Source organism: Eretmochelys imbricata, chromosome 15 (genome assembly GCF_965152235.1).
Source record: "Eretmochelys imbricata isolate rEreImb1 chromosome 15, rEreImb1.hap1, whole genome shotgun sequence".
NCBI lineage: Eukaryota > Metazoa > Chordata > Testudines > Cheloniidae > Eretmochelys > Eretmochelys imbricata.
This window is the reverse complement of record NC_135586.1, coordinates 130,150-146,750: the sequence shown is the minus strand read 5'-3', so window position 1 is coordinate 146,750 and position 16,601 is coordinate 130,150. Positions and strand designations below refer to the sequence as shown.

Genomic DNA, 16,601 nt, shown 5'->3' with positions numbered 1-16,601 from the left:
ACCCTCAATGTAAGAGGCAAAATGTGACCTTTACCGAATGCACATGTGCTATGTAATGTTAACAGCAAGGTTCACCCTGAAAGAGTCTATCCATTGTTCTCTAAAATGTGTCTTTTTAACTACTACCTCTCCCTTTTTTTCCTCCTGCAGCTGCAAATGTTTCAACGCTCCCCCTATCATTTCCTTCCCAGAGGCTAGCGAAGATTAGAAGGCGAAAAAAATGCACTTGCGATGAAATGTTCTCTGAGCTCATGCAGTCCTCCCACACTGAAAGAGCCCAGCAGAATGCATGGAGGCAGACAATGTTAGAGTCCAGGAAAGCGCAATATGAACACGAGGACAGGTGGTGGGTTGAAGATAATAAGTGGCGGGTTGAAGATGATAGGTGGGGTCTGCTTGCTGACAGAAGGCAGGAGTCAATGCTGAGGCTACTGGAGGATCAAACTGATATGCTCTGGCGCATGGTTGAGGTGCAGGAAAGGCAGCATGAGCACAGACTGCCGCTATAGCCCCTGTGTAACCAACCGCCCTCCTCCCCAAGTTCCATAGCCTCCTCACCCAGATGCCCAAGAACACGGTGGGAGGGCCTCCGGGCACCCAACCACTCCATGCCAGAGGACTGCCCAAGCAACAGAAAGCTGGCATTCAATAAGTTTTAAAGTGCAGTGTGGCCTTCTCCTTCCCTCCTCCCCCACCCCTCCCGGGCTATCTTGGCAGTTATCCCCCTATTTGTGTGATGAATTAAAAAAGAATGCATGAATTTGAAGCAACAATGCCTTTATTGTCTCTGCAAGCGGTGATCGAAGGGGGGAGGGGAGGGTGGTTAGCTTACACGGAAGTAGAGTGAACCAAGGGGGGGCGGGGGGTGGGTTTTCATCAAGGAGAAACAAACAGAACTTTCACACTGTAGCCTGGCCAGTCATGAAACTGGTTTTCAAAGCTTCTCTGATGCGCACTGTGCCCTCCTGTGCTCTTCTAATCGCCCTGGTGTCTGCCTGCACGTAATCAGCAGCCAGGCGATTTGCCTCAACCTCCCACCCCGCCAAAAACGTCTCCCCCTTACTCTCTCAGATATTGTGGAGCACACAGCAAGCAGTAATAACAATGGGAATATTAGTTTCGCTGAGGTCTAACCGAGTCAGTAAACTGCACCAGCACACTTTTAAACGTCCAAAGGCACATTCTACTACCATTCTGCACCATTCAGCCTATAGTTGAACAGCTCCTGACTACTGCCCAGGCTGCCTGTGTATGGCTTCATGAGCCACGGCATTAAGGGGTAGGCTGGGTCCCCAAGGATAACTGTAGGCATTTCAACATCCCCAACGGTTATTTTCTGGTCTAGGAAGAAAGTCCCTTGCTGCAGCTGTTGAAACAGACCAAAGTTCCTGAAGATGTGAGCGTCATGTACCTTTCCCGGCCATCCCCCGTTGATATTGGTGAAACGTCCCTTGTGATCCACCAGTGCTTGCAGCACCATTGAAAAGTACCCCTTGCGGTTTATATACTTGCCGGCTTCGTGCTCCGGTGCCAAGATAGGGATATGGGTTCCGTCTATTGCCCCACCACAGTTAGGGAATCCTATTGCAGCAAAGCCATCCACTATGATCTGCACATTTCCCAGAGTCACTACCCTTGGTAGCAGCAGCTCAGTGATTGTGTTGGCTACTTGGATCACAGCAGCCCCCACAGTAGATTTGCCCACTCCAAATTGATTCCCGACTGACTGGTAGCTGTCTGGCGTTGCAAGCTTCCACAGGGCCATCGCCACTCATGAACTGTGAGGGCTGCTCTCATCTTGGTATTCTGGTGCTTCAGGGCAGGGGAAAGCAAGTTACAAAGTTCCAAGAAAGTGCCCTTATGCATGCGAAAGTTTCGCAGCCATTGGGAATCATCCCAGACCTGCAATACTATGCGGTTCCACCAGTCTGTGCTTGTTTCCCAGGCCCAGAATCGGTGTTCCTCAACATGAACCTGTCCCATTACCACCATGATGTCCACATTGCCGGGGCCTGTACTTTAAGAGAAGTCTGTGTCCGTGTCCTCATCACTCTCCTCACCGTGCTGCCGTCGCATACTCACCTGCTTTTGCAGGTTCTCGTTCTGGTTCTGGTTCTGCATATAGTGCTGGATAATGTGCATGATGTTTAGAATGATCATAACTGCTGCGGTGATCTGAGTGGGCTCCATGCTTGCCGTGGTATGGCGTCTGCAGGAGAGCAGAGTGGCAGCGGAAGCGGCGGTATGGCACCCTCTTGAAAAAAGACACAAAACAATTGTCAGCTTTTGCTTTCATGGAGGGAGGGGGGAAGCAAGGGGTAGGCTGGCAACAGACAGTGCAATATGACTGGTAGGCATTGTCATCTCCTGGGTGCTCATAGTGCTGCTGTCTGGGAGAGCAGCCTGAGGCAGAATGGCTCACTTAAGGATTGAACTCACAACCCTGGGTTTAGCAGGCCAATGCTCAAACCACTGAAGCTATCCCTCTACCAATGTTCCAGGCAGGACTGAATCTCCATTAGACAAAACTTAAAGAAGAGAATGACCTGAGTCACTCCCATTTATGTCCAGGCACCCCTGACAGACCTCACCAAAGCCGGCCAAGAGTATCCAGGAGACAATGAGGATGGCTACCAGTCGTAATACACCATCTGCTGCCACAAGGCAATGAGCTGCTGCTCTGTAGAAATGCAGTCCCGCGTCTGCCAGCACTTAGGAGACGTACGGTGACAGTGAGCTGAGCGGGCTCCATGCTTGCCATGGTATGGCGTCTGCACAGGTAACCCAGGAAAAAAGGCGTGAAATGATTGTCTGCCGTTGCTTTCACGGGGGGGGGGCTGATGACGTGTACCCAGAACCACCCATGACAATGTTTTTTGCCCCATCAGGCATTGGGATCTCAACTCAGAATTCCAATGGGCAGCAGAGACTGCGGGAACTGTTAGATAGCTACCCACAGTGCCATGCTCTCGAAGTTGACACTAGCCTCAGTACTGTGGACACACTCCACCGACTTGGAGCATGGAGCAGGTCCTCAAGGAATCAATCCTGAAGCACTTAAATGAGAGCAAAGTGATCAGGAACAGTCAGCATGGATTCACCAAGGGAAGGTCATGCCTGACTAATCTAATCGCCTTCTATGATGAGATTACTGGTTCTGTGGATGAAGGGAAAGCAGTGGATGTATTGTTTCTTGACTTTAGCAAAGCTTTTGACACGGTCTCCCGCAGTATTCTTGTCAACAAGTTAAAGAAGTATGGGCTGGATGAATGCACTATAAGGTGGATAGAAAGTTGGCTAGATTGTCGGGCTCAACGGGTAGTGATCAATGGCTCCATGTCTAGTTGGCAGCCAGTATCAAGTGGAGTGCCCCAAGGGTCGGTCCTTGGGCTGGTTTTGTTCAATATCTTCATTAATGATCTGGAGGATGGTGTGGATTGCACTCTCAGCAAATTTGCGGATGATACTAAACTAGGAGGTTTGGTAGATACCCTGGAGGGCAGGGATAGGATACAGAGGGCCCTAGACAAATCGGAGGATTGGGCCAAAAGAAGTCTGATGAGGTTCAGCAAGGATAAGTGCAGGGTTATGCACTTAGGACGGAAGAACCCAATGCACCGCTACAGACTAGGGACCGAATGGCTAGGCAGCAGTTCTGCGGAAAAGGACCTAGGGGTGACAGTGGACGAGAAGCTGGATATGAGTCAACAGTGTGCCCTTGCTGCCAAGAAGGCCAATGGCATTTTGGGCTGCATAAGTAGGGGCATTGCCAGCAGATCGAGGGACGTGATCATTCCCCTCTATTCGACATTGGTGAGGCCTCATCTGGAGTACTGTGTCCAGTTTTGGGACCCGCACTACAAGAAGGATGTGGATAAATTGGAGAGAGTCCAGCGAAGGGCAACAAAAATGATTAGGGGTCTGGAACACATGACTTATGAGGAGAGGCTGAGGGAACTGGGATTGTTTAGTCTGCAGAAGAGAAGAATGAGGCGGGATTTGATAGCTGCTTTCAACTACCTGAGAGGTGGTTCCAAAGAGGATGGATCTAGACTATTCTCAGTGGTAGAAGATGACAGGACAAGGAGTAATGGTCTCAAGTTGCAGTGGGGGAGGTTTAGGTTGGATATTAGGAAAAACTTTTTCACTAGGAGGGTGGTGAAACACTGGAATGCGTTACCTAGGGAGGTGGTAGAATCTCCTTCCTTAGAAGTTTTTAAGGTCAGGCTTGACAAAGCCCTGGCTGGGATGATTTAATTGGGGATTGGTCCTGCTTTGAGCAGGGGGTTGGACTAGATGACCTCTTGAGATCCCTTCCAACCCTGATATTCTATGATTCTATGACTTAATGGTCTTAAGTGGGGAGGACACACACAATTGACTGTATAAAATCGATTTCTAAAAAAACGACTTCTATAAATTTGACCTAATTTTGTAGTGTAGTGTCCACCCTTCTGCCTCTTACTACCTGTACTACTATTACTATTACTATTGTGATCCTTCCTGCAGGCTCCCACAGGCAGGCTCCCACTGCTGGCTGCTGCAGCCTGGTGAGTCTTCTTCTGGAGGGGATCTATTAACTTAAAAGTGAAAAAACCTCCAGCCTGCCAGACCTATTAACACAACACTGAAACTGTTAAAGAGCCATTCAAGTGGTAATGAAGCCATTTTACAGGCATTTGCCAACCCCCAGGTATATACTCAAAAAGAAAAGGAGTACTTGTGGCACCTTAGAGACTAACCAATTTATTTGAGCATGAGCTTTCGTGAGCTACAGCTCACTTCATCGGATGCTCACGATCTAAGATGCCACAAGTACTCCTTTTCTTTTTGCGAATACAGACTAACACGGCTGTTACTCTGAAACCAGGTATATACTGTCCGTTTCTGAATTTACTGACAAAAACAGTTGTGCATTACTGTAATATTTACTCAGAACCTGTTAGTCTTCAGGACCTTAGTTTAAAATTTGCTTTAAAAATATTTCATTAGTGTCACTGAAGATTATAAAACCACATCTCTAAAAAGTCCTTACATAGATTTTTAGCTGCACAATCTGAGTATTCATCTTTAGCCTTAAATGCTTGGATATTCAGATATATAGTTTTTTAAATAAATCCTTCAAAAGACCACCCTTATCAAAAATACACATTTTAATTTTAATTACTGTGGTACAAAAAACTTGCTTCCAAATTCTTCCTGTCCTTTCCGTCCATCCCTTTCTCCCTTCACCTCCCTGTTGAAGAGAGCCCTTATAGCAGGGGCGGGCAAACTTTTTGGCCTGAGGGCCACATCGGGTTTTGGAAATTGTATGGAGGGCCGGTTAGGGGGAGGGAGTGTGGCCCAGCCCCCATCCCCTATCCACCTCCCCCCGCTTCTGGCCCTCTGACGGCCTCCCTGGGACCCCTGTCCCATCCACCTCCCCTGCTCCCTGTCCCCTCACCGCCCCTGGAACTCCAGCCCCTGACTGCCCCCCGCTGCTCCATCCAACCCCTCCTCTCATTCCTGATTGCCCCCCTGGGACCTCTGCCCCATCCAATAACCCCTTCTCCCTGACTTCCCCCAGAGCTCCTGCCCCTGACTGTCCCCCGCCGCCCCATCCAAACCCCACTCCTTCCTGACTGCCCCCCCAGGACCGCTGCCCCCATTCAACCCCCCTGTTCCCCGCCCTCTGACCGCACCGACCTTTATCCACACCCCCACCCCATGACCACCACCCCAAACTCCCCTGCCCTCTATGCAACCCCCCACTCCCTGTCCCCTTACCACACTGCCTGGAGCACCGGTGGCTGGAGCCAGCCACGCACAGTGCAGCCCAGAGACCGGGTCAGGCTGAGCTCTGCAGCTGCGCTGCCCCAAGAGCTCGCCCCCCCTGCCACCCAGAGCATTGCGCCGGCAGCATGGTGAGCTGAAGCTGCGGGGGAACAGCGGGGGAGGGGCCGGGGGGGGCGAGCCTCCTGAGCCAGGAGCTCAGGGGCCGGGCGGGAGGGTCCCACGGGCCATAGTTTACCCACCTCTGCCCTAGAGGGACAACACCCCTTTCCTTCCAGATAGCTGGACAAATGAGTTTCCCTTTCTTTACTTCTGACTATTTGATGAATTAGTTTCAAGAGAACCCTCCAGCAAAATCAGTACCATAGTAAGAGGTAAAATCCTTTGTTATGCCTAAAATCTTTGGAAACATATTTTTTAAAGTTGGTGAAATTTCATAAGCACATCTATTGTTATGGAGATCACACAAAGTAAATTAGTGTTCCCTTTTTCTAAAAGCAATGAACATTGTTATGAACACACTAAACCTCTGTGACTGATTAATTTAAAATAATGTCTTTGTTACAAGTGAGTTAAATAGGTAGCAATCTGGAATGATTACTTTCTGAATCAATTCTGAAGCACTTAGAGGAGAGGAAAGTGATCAGGAACAGTCAGCATGTATTCACCAAGGGCAAGTCATGCCTGAGTAATCTAATTCCTTCTATGACGAGATAACTGGCTCTGTGGATGAGTGGAAAGCAATGGACGTGTTGTTCCTTGACTTTAGCAAAGCTTTTCACACGATCTCCCACAGTATTCTTGCCAGCAAGTTAAAGAAGTATGGGCTGGATGAATGGACTATAAGGTGGATAGAAAGCTGGCTAGATTGTCAGGATTAGTGGGTAGTGATCAATGGCTCCATGTCTAGTTAGCAGCAGGTATCAAGTGGAGTGCCCCAAGGGTCGGTCCTTGGGCCGGTTTTGTTCAATATCTTCATTAATGATCTGGAGGATGGCGTGGATTGCACCCTCAGCAAGTTTGCAGATGACGCTAAACTGGGAGGAGAGGGATAGTGGTTTGAGCATTGGCCTGCTAAACCCAGGGTTGTGAGTTCAATCCTTGACGGGGGCCATTTAGGGATCTGGGGCAAAAATTGGGGATTGGTCCTGCTTTAAGCAGGGGGTTGGACTAGGTGACCTCCTGAGGTCCCTTCCAACCCTGATATTCAATGATTCTATACGCTGGAGGGTGGGGATAGGATACAGAGGGCCCTAGACAAATTAGAGGATTGAGCCAAAAGAAATCTGATGAGGTTCAACAAGGACAAGTGCAGAGTCCTGTACTTAGGATGGAGGAATCCCATGCACTGCTACAGGCTAGGGACCGAATGGCTCAGCAGCAGTTCTGCAGAAAAGGACCTAGGGGTTACAGTGGACGAGAAGCTGGATATAAGTCAACAGTGTGCCCTTGTTGCCAAGAAGGCCAATGGCATTTTGGGCTGTATAAGTAGGGGCATTGCCAGCAGATTGAGGGACATGATCATTCCCCTCTATTCGACATTGGTGAGTACTGTGTCCAGTTTTGGGCCCCACACTACAAGAAGGATGTGAAAAAATTGGAAAACGTCCAGCGGAGGGTAACAAAAATGATTAGGGGGCTGGAGCACATGACTTATGAGGAGAAGCTGAGGGAACTGGGATTGTTTAGTCTGTGGAAGAGAAGAATGAGGGGGGAGGGATTTGATAGCTGCTTTCAACTACCTGAGGGGGTTCCAAAGAGGATGGATCTAGACTGTTCTCAGTGGTAGAAGATGACAGAACGAGGAGTAATGGTCTCAAGTTGCAGTGCGGGAGGTTTAGGTTAGATATTAGGAAAAACTTTTTCACTAGGAGGGTGGTGAAACACTGGAATGGGTTACCTAGGGAGGTGGTGGAATCTCCTTCCTTTGAAGTTTTTAAGGTCAGGCTTGACAAAGCCCTGGCTGGGATGATTTAGTTGGGGATTGGTCCTGCTTTGAGCAGGGGGTTGGACTAGATGACCTCCTGAGGTCCCTTCCAACCCTGATATTCTATGATTCTATGAAGGTTTAAGAGTACATTTAAAACATAAAATCAGCTTAGAAATACTGATTAAGAAAATGTAAAAGAGAGAAGAGCTGCATCATGTATTCCATAATATTTAATGTTATATTCAGCAGGACAGCTGACTTGCCCTTACTACAAAGTTTTTGCAAATAAATCTCGGACAAACTTCAGGGCATATCAAAAAACCTGTGACTGATATTTTTTATTCCCAAGTTTAGTGCTTTTAATTGGGTATCTTCTGCATGTCCAGTCTTCACCATCTGGCATGCTGTAGAAAACATGCTCCATTTTCTTTAGAAAGAAATTGCAGAAGAGTGTTTTTTTCAAATGTCATTTGCTTCATTTGGGTTCAGGGACTTGGCTAGAAGGGGGAGTGAATCATAGAATATCAGGTCTGGAAGGAACCTCAGGAGGTCATCTAGTCCAACCCCCTGCTCAAAGCAGGACCAATCCCCAATTTTTGCTCTGGATCCCCTAAATGGCCCCCTTAAGAACTGAACTCACAACGCTGAGTTTAGCAGGCCAATGGTCAAACCACTGAGCTATCTCTCCCCCCTGTGATAAAGTATGATAAATGAAGGCATGGGTGGCTTCCTTTTATGGACACCCAGACAGTCAGTTAGCTATAAAGTCCCTCTTGGTAGCTGTTCTTTACTTGTTTTACCTGACAAGGGTTAAAAAGTCCCCCAGGTAAAGAAAAAAAAAGTGGGCACCTGACCAAAAGAGGCAATGGGAAGGCTAGAACTTTTTAAAATGGGGAAAGAGACTTTCCCTTCGTCTGTCCTCTCTGGGCTGGAGGGTCAGAGCTGCAATGCTGTAAACAGCTTAAGCCAGGTATGATCATAAATCATCAGATCATGCCTAGAACTACTTATCTGAACTCCAATGTGTAAGTAGATCAGAATGTTTAGCTAGACGCGATCAGGTTTATTTCTGTTATTTTTTAAGGCTTTTGGATCTCCTCCTGACTAACCCCTAATGCTTTTGTTTGCTTTAAGCTGAACCCCCAAGAAAGCTGTTTTGGGTGCCTAATTTTTGTAATTGTTTCTTTTAAGATCTAGCAAAAAGCCTAAGTTCCAGATGTATTTTTTCCCTTTTTGTTTTTAATAAAATTTACCTTTTTTAAGAACAGGATTGGATTTTTGGTGTCCTAAGAGGTTTGTGCATGTTGTTTGATTAGCTGATAGCCACAGCAAATTTCCTTTGTTTTCTTTTTCAGCTCTTCCCCGGAGGGGGGAGTGAAAGGGCTTGAGGGTACCCCACAGGGAGGAATTCCCAAGTGTGCCTTCCTGGGTTCAAAGGGGTTTTTTTGCATTTGGGTGGTGGCAGTGTTTACCAAGCCAAGGTCAGAAAGAAGCTGTAACCTTGGGAGTTTAATACAAACCTGGAGTGGCAAATATTAATTTTTAAAATCCTTGCGGGCCCCTACTTCTGCACTTGGAGTGACAGAATGGGGTTTCAGCCTTGACAGGGAGGGAAGAGAAGCAGGAGACAGTGGGGAGAGGGCAGGGCCTGGGCAGAGTGGGGCAGGGCCTGGGGCAGAGCAGGAGTGGAGTATAGGTGGGGCCACAGGCCGAAGAGGTGGGCTGGGGAGCTTCAGCCACTGCCCATGAAAGCAGGTAAGAGCGGGTCGGCTCCCGCACAGCCAGTGCGCGCTGCAGTCCCCTTAGGCAGGGGCCGTATTCACAGAGCCAAATGCGCCAGAGCTGTGCATTCTGCCTGAGGGAGAGGGTACGGGGGTCTCTGCAGGGAGCTGTGACTCTCCGCCGCCATGAGGCTCGGTACCCTTTGCTGCCTCATCCCTCCCCGCTTCCCCCCCGCAAGGCTGCAAGCCCGGGCTGCCTTTGGGCATACGGGCACCAGTTTAATAATACTATGTAGGGCCCCATAAATCCTAAGGATGGTCCTGCTACCACCACTCGTTTAGGTGGTTTTGTAATGTCAGTGGCAGCGTTCTCTCCCATCGGCATAGAGCAGCTACACGAGCGATCTTAGGGCATGGCTACACTTGCAGATGTAGAGCGCTTTGAGTTAAACCAGCCTTCGGAGAGCGCTGCAGTCTGTCCACACTGACAGCAACAAGCGCACGGGCGTGGCCACATTTGCAGCACTTGCAGCGGCATTGGGAGCAGTGCGTTATGGGCAGCTATCCCACAGAGCACCTCTTCCCATTCTGGCGCTGTGGCTTGGGGGAAGGGGAGGGGGTGCAGGGCATTCTGGGTCCTGTCCCAACGCCCTGTGATGCATCGGTTTGTATCCCAGCAATCCCTGTGCTTCCGTCCACACTTGGCGCCATCTTTCAACATTTTCTGTACTGCGCGCTCTGTCTTCCCTTTTGGTCTGCGGGAATGGAGCCCGAACTGCTGAAGAATATGCTGACGAGTCTCGCCGGCACGTCACGTTTGTCAGTTGAGTTACTCCTTAAGATCCAAACTGACAGTGCGGACTCCGCCGATGGTATCAACTCGAGTAACACATATGACACGAGTTTGCTTGTGGCATTCACGGACATGCTCACCACCGTGGAACTCCGGTTTTGGGCTCGGGAAACAAGCACTGGGTGGTGGGATCACATCGTCAGGCACGTCTGGGATGATGAGCAGTGGCTGCAAAACTTTCCGATGAGGAAAGCCACTTTCATGGGACTGTGTGATGAGCTCGCCCCCACCCTGTGGCGCAAGGACACGAGATTTAGATTTCCAAAACACAGTTCTCTTAAAGCAACCCAGCCTTGAGCTCTCACCCAGTGAATCTCTGGAGTGAGATACTCAAATATACGCTTACAGCCAGTTCTTCTTAACTAAACTAAAATTTATTAAAAAAGAAGAGAGAGAGAGAGAGAGAATATAGGTTAAAAGATCATTACACATACAGATATGAATAAAGTTCATAGGTCAGTTTTATAGTAGAGATGGTGAGTTTTCGAGTTGCAGAGAGTTTGTTCCAGAATCAGTTCATCAGGTTACAGTCCAATGTCCAATATCCAACATTAGGGCAATCCAGAATGAAACTGAAGACCACAGACTTACGACTCAAACTTCCCCTGATGAAACTTAAGTAGATCTGAGGTAACAGGATCAGGGCCCAAGCATTCTTTTATAGACCACTGGCAGACTATGATAGTCTCTTGACTGCAGATATTCCTTGGGTGAAGAATAGTTGCTTAGAAATAGAATTACCTATTTCCTATGTATACACAGGTAACTAGTTGCATTCATCAGCATAAGGTAATTATCCATTAAGCCGTGCATAGACAGTTTACTACAAACTTCAAAGAGAAATATAGACAATGAAATTATTACATTCAGGTTTCATCTAAATGCTAATATTCCCTTTTGATCTCTGAATCAATAGATATAGTAACAGACCTGAACCATCTGTTTACATGGTTAACATCTAACAAAATATAAGTAAACACATACAATTAGTATTACCTCTAATTCTCTAACCATACAGGTTTGCATTTCAAAGCGCTAGTCTATTTAACATGAAATGGCCCTACATATCATTTACATACTTTTTAAACATGTCTCTAAAGGTTAAATTAGGATCATTTAGCCTATGAGCTGCTTAACCCTTTCTGGCCTTGTGTCACATTATCCAAATTGCATCTAATGGAAAATATAGCAACATCTCATCTCCTATAAGGCTGTTTTTATTAATCATGGTATATGGGAAGCAATGGACAGGCACTGGTCTCCTTGCTGGGAGGCCTCAGTTCTCTTTAAGGTCAGGCTTGACAAAGCCCTGGCTGGGATGATTTAGTTGGGGATTGGTCCTGCTTTGAGCAGAGGGTTGGACTAGATGACCTCCTGAGGTCCCTTCCAACCCTGATATTCTGTGATTCTATGATTCTTCCTGGCTCTGCATGATTTGTTGTGGGACTTCAGACAAGTAATTTCCCCTTCTCTGTGCCTGAGTTTCCTAAAGGGGGACTTTGCTTTGTGAAGCAATTTGAGATCTACGGATGATACTCTCTGAGTGTTACAGACTTGCTGTTTTTCTCACACAGCTGTCTACCTTTTACTCTCTGTTCCATGGCATTCATTCTCTCCTTCCATTCTTCCTTCCTTTGTTTTTATCCAAGAAATCCCCAGGGGAAATTCTGCTCTGATCAAATGCCTGAACATGGAGCTCTTGAGACTCAGCCAGGATCTATCAGAGGAGCTGAACCCCAGTGTGTATGTGGCCCTTCGTCTTTCTGCTGACCACAGCCTGAAGAAAGAAGCCCAGTACCTCCAGAGGCTGAAGGATGTCTTCCAGCCCAGCACCAGCAGGTACGGCCAATGGAGCCCAAATCCCACCATCAGGAGTGGCGCAAGGAGCAGGGCCCCTCTGTATCTTGCCACTTGCAGGAGCACCCTGGGGCAAAGGCATCCCAGATGAACAAGCTTTTCCCCTGCCCTCCACAAAGCCCATCTTCTTCCTGTCATGGACTCCTCTCAAAGGGGCTGGCTTTCTGCTCACTTGTGTGTGTTGACCTCCTAGGCTTGCCCCAGGATCCAGTGCCCCGGCTGCATTGATGTGCCAGGGGAGGTACCCGGACAGTATGAGGGTAGGCATAGCTCTCTGCTGATTTACAGCTGGCGTGGGGCTGGATGCATTTACAGGCTCCTGTCAGGTACACAAAAGCACAAGGTTATGGTCAATCAGGCCCCAAACTCTGCTAAGGATCTTCAGAGCTGTCCTAGAGCTGGTGTTTGCTGCCCCTGGGGACGCAGTTCCCCTCAGCCGGTGGGGGGGGGGGGGGATCGGGGGGGGGGACATGTGGGAAGGAGGAGCCATGTGGTGAGTATTTGGCTTGTGTTGTCACCTCAGCTCTGTAGCAGGTGGCCAGCAGAAGCAGCCCAACACGGGCCGCCTGGCTCTGTACCTCCTAGCACTGCGGGCTGCCTGCCAGGACATGGACACGCTCCTGGGGAGGCAGCTGGTGACCCAGCTGAAGTACCATCTGCACAAGGAGAAGGAGCAGATAGGTAAGAGGGTGCTGCTTGGGGCTAGCACCGAGGGTTACTGCAGAGCGTGGCAGGAAGCTGCCTGGGGTGGCGTGCAGCATCTCTGGGCCACTTCCTAGCTCAGTGTCCCTGCCAGAGAATGGCTGTCAGTGGAACCCTCATTCTCTGCTCACAACTCAGACCCAGCAGCAATACCCCTCCTGGGCCATTCACAACAGAGAGTCACGCTGAGAACACCAGGAAGCATCTGTCCATCCAATTCTCACCCCCACCCTCAACTCTGTATGCACTGAGTGGGGAGTTGAAGGGGGGCAGTGGCTTGGATTACAAGCTTGCTGTGTTGGTTCCATCCAATGGGGTGCGATGAGGAGAGTCCCTGGTGCAGAGTCCTGGGGCATGGAGGGGGAAGGATGGCTTGTGCTGGGGGGAGGGGAGCACAAGCTGCTTTCTTCCTCCTGATTCCTTTCTCCTGCTCACAGCTTTCAAAGGGAATGGCCGTCCCATCACCAGTTACTACCAGTACAGCCTGGGGGTCTTGGCCCTGTGTGTCCATGGCAAGAAGATTGACACCCATGTGATCCAGAAGCTCCTCAATGCTGAGAAGCACAACAAGTTCACGCATGGCGTCAAGCTCTCCATGGGTACGTACTTGTCAGAATGGTCCTCCGTGCCAGCTCCCCGGGCTTGCCGGCCTTCCTGCCATGGCTGGAGACAGCACAGCCTTTGCATCTCCCTTGGGAGGTACATGAAAGTCAGCTCCCCCTGAGAGGGGTTTGAGTTCTCCCATTCTCAGCTCTGCACTCCAGCCACACAGGGCCATAGCTCCACTGAAGTAACTTGGGCAGGGGTGTTTCTCCTTGTAACCCCTTCTCCTGCTCTTCCTCACACAGACACGAAGGCCATGGCAGGCTTGGCCTTCACCTGCCTGGAGCAGGCCAACCTCTACGAGTCCAGGCTAGTGGCAGCAATCAAACTGGCTATCCAGAGAGTGACGGGCAGTATTCTCCAGGCTCAGACCACCAAGGGCACCTTTGGCAACATCTTCAGTAGCCCACTGGCCATGCAGGTGGGCAGAGCGGGTCTCTGGAGCACGTCCTCCTCCTGCATGGTTTGCAGGATCCCAGCATTGCCAGCTTCCCAGGGTGGCATGGAGGGGAGATGCCACCGTAGCGTAGCCCCTTCTTCTGGGGGAGCCCTCTGAGGATACGTCTGCACTGCACACGAAGCCTGTGGGTTATCCACACTGCAAAGAAGGACTGCGGCACCGAGTCTCAGAGCCTGGGTCAGCTGACTTGGCTCACCCTGCAGGCAGCATGGACGTTTGGTCGCACTGGAACCCGAACTCTGAAACCTGGTAAGGGGGTTGGGTCTGAGAGCCCGGGCTCCAGCCTGAGCTGCACGTCTACACAGCTATTGTCAGCCCTGTAGCGCATATCCTGCAAGCCCAAGTCAGCTGACCCAGGCTCTGAGGCAGGCTGTGTAGCTGTACCCTCAGTGTTTCCAAGTCCATGCTTGAACGTCCACACGGCTTTGTGAACTTGGGTTTACTGTTGCTGGACTTGGATCTCAGCTGTGCTAATATGTCCATGCTGCACTACACGGACCTTCTGACTGGTGTCTATGGCTTGAGCTCCATCCACACTGCAAAGTGACAGGGGTTGGACCCAAGTTGCAGCAGGACTCGGGTGCTGACCCACCCCTCAGCAATGTTCTAGGACCTGGGCCCTGAGCACTTGCTGACCAAAGTCAGACTGATTTGTGTGTGGATGAAGGGGGAGCTTGGGCTCAAACCTGAGTCAGAGCTGGGCTTAGTGTGCAGTGTAGACATACTCCAGGTCACAAGTTTGTCCATCAGCATGACCTCTGCCCTGCCCCCATCTTCTTACCGTACAGAGTACAATCTGGCTTAAAGGGACATTGTCCATTTAAAAACATAGGGTCTGGGTCAGATTTCACACTGATGTTCTGCTTCAGTGGAGTTATTCCTGATCTACATTAGCATCTGGCTGAGGTAGGTTTTTTTCCCAATGTCCTTGCCTGATTTAGTACCATAAAACTGACAGAGGTCAGCAAATCAAATCCAGTCTTTATCACCAGGCTAGCTAGGTTTCTCAGATCTCTTAGCCTCACTCCTTGCTGGAAGGCAGCCACCTCTGGGGTGGAAGGGAGCTGCGCTTTAGCAATGTCCATCATCACTGCACAGTCACTTAGGATAGGAAATTAAGAACAATTTCAGCTGATCCTGGAGGGGGAAGAATGATCCCATGTTGGAATTTGAAGACACTGGAGTTAACAGCTTCCACTCTGAGAAAAAGTGCCAGTCAATGCATGAGGGCCACAAGCAGAAAGGGCCTTGGTTTTATGTCTCATCCGTTCATTTGCTTTTTGTACTTGGCTCAGCTCAGATAGAAAAACTAGTTCATGGAATCACAGAATATCAGGGTTGGAAGGGTCCTCAGGAGGTCATCTAGTCCAACCCCCTGCTCAAAGCAGGACCAATCCCCAATTAAATCATCCCAGCCAGGGCTTTGTCAAGCCTGACCTTAAAAACTTCTAAGGAAGGAGATTCTACCACCTCCCTAGGTAGTGCATTCCAGTGTTTCACCACCCTCCTAGTGAAGAAGTTTTTCCTAATATCCAACCTAAACCTCCCCCACTGCAACTTGAGACCATTACTCCTTGTCCTGTCCTCTTCTACCACTGAGATAGTCTAGAACCATCCTCTCTGGAACTACCTCTCAGGTAGTTGAAAGCAGCTATCAAATCCCCCCTCATTCTTCTCTTCTGCAGACTAAACAATCCCAGTTCCCTCAGCCTCTCCTCATAAGTCATGTGTTCCAGACCCCTAATCATTTTTGTTGCCCTCCGCTGGACGTTTTCCAATTTATCCACATCCTTCTTGTAGTGTGGGGCCCAAAACTGGACACAGTACTCCAGATGAGGCCTCACCAATGTCGAATAGAGGGGGACGATCACGTCCCTCGATCTGCTGGCTATGCCCCTACTTATACATCCCAAAATGCCATTGGCCTTCTTGGCAACAAGGGCACACTGCTGACTCATATCCAGCTTCTCGTCCACTGTCACCCCTAGGTCCTTTTCCGCAGAACTGCTGCCTAGCCATTCGGTCCCTAGTCTGTAGCTGTGCATTGGATTCTTCCGTCCTAAGTGCAGGACCCTGCACTTATCCTTATTGAACCTCATCAGATTTCTTTTGGCCCAATCCTCCAATTTGTCTAGGGCCCTCTGTATCCTATCCCTGCCCTCCAGCATATCTACCACTCCTCCCAGTTTAGTATCATCCGCAAATTTGCTGAGAGTGCAATCCACACCATCCTCCAGATCATTTATGAAGATATTGAACAAAAATATCTTCCAAATATAGTTGGTCGGTTGTGGTTCCTGGTTCTCCTGCACTAGCGCATGGCCAGCCTCTCTGAGTTTCTAACATAGGGTGAGAAGGGGTGAAATTGAAAACCTGATTTATCTGAATCTTTTCTGAGTGCCAGGCCAAAATTATTTGGCATTGCTTCTTTAATGGAAAGCACTCCTCAGCATGATGATGATTAGGGCTCTGTGTCTTTCACAGAGGTTGCAGAAATCATGGATTCCATGACTTTCTGCAACCTCTGTGACTTCTGCAGTGGCTGGTGTGGCAGAATCCAGGGCTGCCCAAGCAGCTGGCCCCAGGGACCACCTGAGCAGCAGCCAGTGCAGCTGGCCCTGGGGACCGCCTGATCCCAGTGATCCCAGGGGCTGTGGGAGCAGCTGCAGCTGGTGCTGGTGCCTCTGACCCCTGAGCCCCCCA

General features: G+C 49.4%; 1 protein-coding gene across 2 annotated transcripts in view; it reads left to right on the top strand.

Annotated features, from left to right (window-relative positions):
• TCN2 (transcobalamin 2) overlaps positions 1–16,601 on the top strand; it is a 36,452-nt gene that overhangs the window by 7,840 nt on the left and 12,011 nt on the right. For both annotated transcript variants that reach the window (XM_077835180.1, XM_077835181.1), the window contains exons 3-6: positions 11,926–12,115; positions 12,657–12,814; positions 13,273–13,434; positions 13,684–13,859. In XM_077835180.1, the coding sequence (XP_077691306.1) occupies positions 11,926–12,115; positions 12,657–12,814; positions 13,273–13,434; positions 13,684–13,859 (686 nt within the window). The remainder of the gene's footprint in view (positions 1–11,925; positions 12,116–12,656; positions 12,815–13,272; positions 13,435–13,683; positions 13,860–16,601) is intronic.